Source organism: Colobus angolensis, unplaced genomic scaffold (genome assembly GCF_000951035.1).
Source record: "Colobus angolensis palliatus isolate OR3802 unplaced genomic scaffold, Cang.pa_1.0 Scaffold78, whole genome shotgun sequence".
Taxonomy (NCBI): domain Eukaryota; kingdom Metazoa; phylum Chordata; class Mammalia; order Primates; family Cercopithecidae; genus Colobus; species Colobus angolensis.
This window is the reverse complement of record NW_012121598.1, coordinates 5,762,270-5,766,077: the sequence shown is the minus strand read 5'-3', so window position 1 is coordinate 5,766,077 and position 3,808 is coordinate 5,762,270. Positions and strand designations below refer to the sequence as shown.

At 37.8% G+C, this 3,808-nt stretch overlaps 1 protein-coding gene across 1 annotated transcript in view; it reads left to right on the top strand.

The window, feature by feature from the left end:
- Positions 1–3,808, top strand: part of TRPM7 (transient receptor potential cation channel, subfamily M, member 7) — a 146,949-nt gene that overhangs the window by 108,888 nt on the left and 34,253 nt on the right. The window contains exons 27-29 of the mRNA XM_011928654.1: positions 100–112; positions 1,055–1,114; positions 3,059–3,191. Of these exons, the coding sequence (XP_011784044.1) occupies positions 100–112; positions 1,055–1,114; positions 3,059–3,191 (206 nt within the window). The remainder of the gene's footprint in view (positions 1–99; positions 113–1,054; positions 1,115–3,058; positions 3,192–3,808) is intronic.

The window sequence follows — 3,808 nt, the reverse complement described above, 5'->3', positions numbered from 1 at the left end:
TCTCGCTGTCACCCAGGCTGGAGTGTAGTGGCGCAGTCTCAGCTCACTGCAACCTCTACCTCCCGGGTTCAAGTGATTCTCCTGCCTCAGCCTCTTGAGTAGCTGGGATTACAGGTGCGCGCCACCATGCCTGGCTAATTTCTGTATTTTTAGTAGAGATGAGGATTTACCATGTTGTCCAGGCTAGTCTCAAATTCCTGACCTCAAGCAATCCACCCACCTCGGCCTCCCAAAGTGCTGGGAAGTGCTGGGATTACAAGCATGAGCCACTGCGCCCGGCCTACATTTCTTTTTCTAAAGTTTCTTCTCCCCGTATGTTTTCCACTGATTAAATACTTAATGAGCTCACTCTTCCCAGATCCAAAAGTTTTCTTAGAACATGACCTGACTCTTAGAAACCTATTGTCTAGCAGGAAGAAGTTGTATATGATGTACAAATGCAAGATAATTCGATAAATGTTTGTTAAATAAGTTTCAAAATATATAGGACAGCTGGCAAAAAAGGTGTATTTCTTACCTGCAAGTTAGTTTTGTTTTATTAAATGTTGCTATCATATATTGTGGCTATTTAGAGCCTTAAGAGTAGTAACATGGCTACACCAAGATAATTAAAAACACCTAGAAAGGTGTTAAGCTTCTCTAGCCCTTAAAGAACTTACACTGTGGAAATGTTAAGTGACATACACAGTGAAAACAGGACCTTTCCTAAAGCTAGAACCAAGTCAATGATAATGACATAGGAGTTTCTATGAATGATTACTTTTTATGTGATCCAAGTTAATTATGTAATTGCTATCAGGCCATATTACTTACTGCCCTACATACAAAAAGTAGACTCAAATGCATTTTTATATTGTAACATTTTGTATTTTTATTATCATATATTTTGATTAAAGTATTGTACTAAATCAATTAATATCAACTAGATATTGATAACTTGGAATTTAATTGGTTATTATAAGCAAATTGAGGTGTAATGATTACCTAGGTTTTTTCCTTTCTGTATTTGCCTTTAAGTTTGAGAATAGCTGCACAGTTTTCTTACCTTAAATAGGAACAGCAGAATGATGTAAGAAATGTGATTATGGAGTATACAGAGATGCCTAAATATGAGGTAAAGTCTCTTTAGTATATGCAGAAGTCAGAAAGTCAGCAAGATGGAGAAAATAGGTGTAGGTTCAGTGGACCTATCAGAAGACTATAATTCGTAGTGTTTTCTAACCATTTTAATTATGGCATATTTAGACTGAGAAAGCTAAATAAATGGATCAAGTTCTCTTAGGTAGCCTTAGCTGATGCATGATAAAAAGAGAAAAGAAAAACAGGAATGAGAAAAAGTGCTAGGAAGTAGAAAGAACAGACTGCTGTCTACCAAATTGGTTTTATAATTATTGCAATATGACATACGGAATATCTGTAATCCATATAGGGTTGAAGTAGATTTTATAGGTAAATGAAATGTTCTGTGGACTTTCGTAAGTTTTAGTAAAGCTGTTTATAATGTAGAACTATTTAAACCTAAGTTCATCACATTTTCTTCACACAAATTATTGCCACACCTCTTGTGGTATCGTTTTGCTATTGTGAAGCACTTGATATAGATAAGACATAAAACTTAGGATAAATGGACATTTCTTAATGGGAAAAGGTAAAGCATCAGAGTTTTCCCACAGATTTCACCTTGTTAATAATGAACTTAAAGAGGAACATGCTGAAAATATTTTAGTGGCAGGTACTCCTTAATAAAGCAAGACATTGCAAGTTTCTATGAGTTAGCAGAAAAGCGGTAGCTGTGTTTTGATTTAAACACCTTTTTTTATTTTGAGACAGAGCAAGACTCCATCTCAAAAAAAAAAAAAAAAGCAGTATTTATTGAGCCAGTAAAGCCGTCAGGGCTTTCCAAACACATAAGTAATGGAAAAATATTAAGGGAAAATGTAGAGATTTAAGTACCTAAAAAACAGTCAAAAGAAATTTGAAAAACAAATTGAAATTTGACAGATAGTGAGCATATAGATAACCTTGTTGTATATATAAATAGCTCATACAAATCAATAAGAAAGTTATCAGGATCCCCAAAAGGAAATAGTTCCCCCACCATTAATGTTATCAGTGTGTCAAGATACATGTAAGGTAATAGCTTCTTTGAATTCATAATGGTTTTTTTTTTTCCACAGTTTTGTGTATTTTTCCAACTTTTTAATGAGATTTTTTGTTTTGTTTTGTTTTTTGTTTTTTTCTTGAGACGGAGTCGCATTCTGCCACCAGGCTGGAGTGCAGTGGCTTAATCTTGGCTCACTGCAACCTTCGCCTCCTGGGTTCAAGCGATTCTCCTACCTCAGCCTCCCAAATAGCTGGGACTACAGGCGTGTGCCGCCACACCCAGCTGATTTTTATATTTTTAGTAGAGATGGGGTTTCACCATATTGGCCAAGATGGTCTCGATCTCTTGACCTCATGATCCTCCCACCTCAACCTCCCAAAGTGCTGGGATTACAGGTGTGAGCCACCACACCCAACTTGAGTTTTTATTATTATAAAAAATTCATTTGGGCTGGGTGCGGTGGCTCAAGCCTGTAATCCCAGCACTTTGGGAGGCTGAGACGAGCAGATCACGAGCAGATCACGAGGTCAGCAGATGGAGACCATCCTGGCTAACACGGTGAAACCCCATCTCTACTAAAAAATACAAAAAACAAGCCGGGCGAGATGGCGGGCGCCTGTAATCCCAGCTACTCGGGAGGCTGAGGCAGGAGAATGGCGTGAACCCGGAAGGCGGAGCTTGCAATGAGCTGAGATCCGGCCACTGCACTCCAGCCCGGGCAACAGAGCGAGACTCCACCTCCACCCCAAAAAAAAAAAAAAAAAAATTCATTTGGATGGATTTATGAACAGTAGACAAATAAGGTGTTCTGGTGCAGTTTTTGAAATTGGCATTGAAGAAAATAACCATAATCTATAATATACCCATTGGTGTCCAGGTAGAATAAAGCATGTTGAGCTAAATAGATAAGGGACTCTTATACTACTTAGAATAATGGGTTGGAACTTAGTTCAGTTGTTTTCAAATTATATATATGTACAATATTTGCAGAATAACAATACTTCTGAAAACACTTTGAAACGAGTGAGTTCTCTTGCTGGATTTATTGACTGTCACAGAACTTCCATTCCTCTTCATTCAAAACAAGGTGAGTGTTTTGACTACATGAATAGTGTTAGAAAACATACTCATTTACACTTTATAAATGTATTTTATGTTTGTCAAACACGTGAGCAGTGAATGGTGCAGGAGTCAGAAGATGAAAATTCTGGTCTTCCATAGTTACTGTAACCTTGAATAAGTCGTAATCCTAGCATTCATTAGAATGTGTTATTAGAGTATTTTTAAAAAATTGTTTATTCTGTAAAGATGGAATAGAAAGACTTTTTATAAATCTACTTTTAGCTTTTACAGATGTATCTGTTCATCTGTATCATCTGTTCTAATCTGTATCATCGTTTATTCAACATATTTTTCTAGTTTAACTTTTAAAAATAATACATTTTTGGTTCAAAATTAAAATACAAACACTCTGGGCCGGGCGCGGTGGCTCAAGCCTGTAATCCCAGCACTTTGGGAGGCCGAGACGGGCGGATCACGATGTCAGGAGATCGAGACCATCCTGGCTTAACACGGTGAAACCCCGTCTCTACTAAAAAATACAAAAAAACTAGCCGGGCTAGGTGGCAGGCGCCTGTAGTCCCAGCTACTCCGGAGGCTGAGGCAGGAGAATGGCGTAAACCCGGGAGGCGGAGCTTGCAGTGA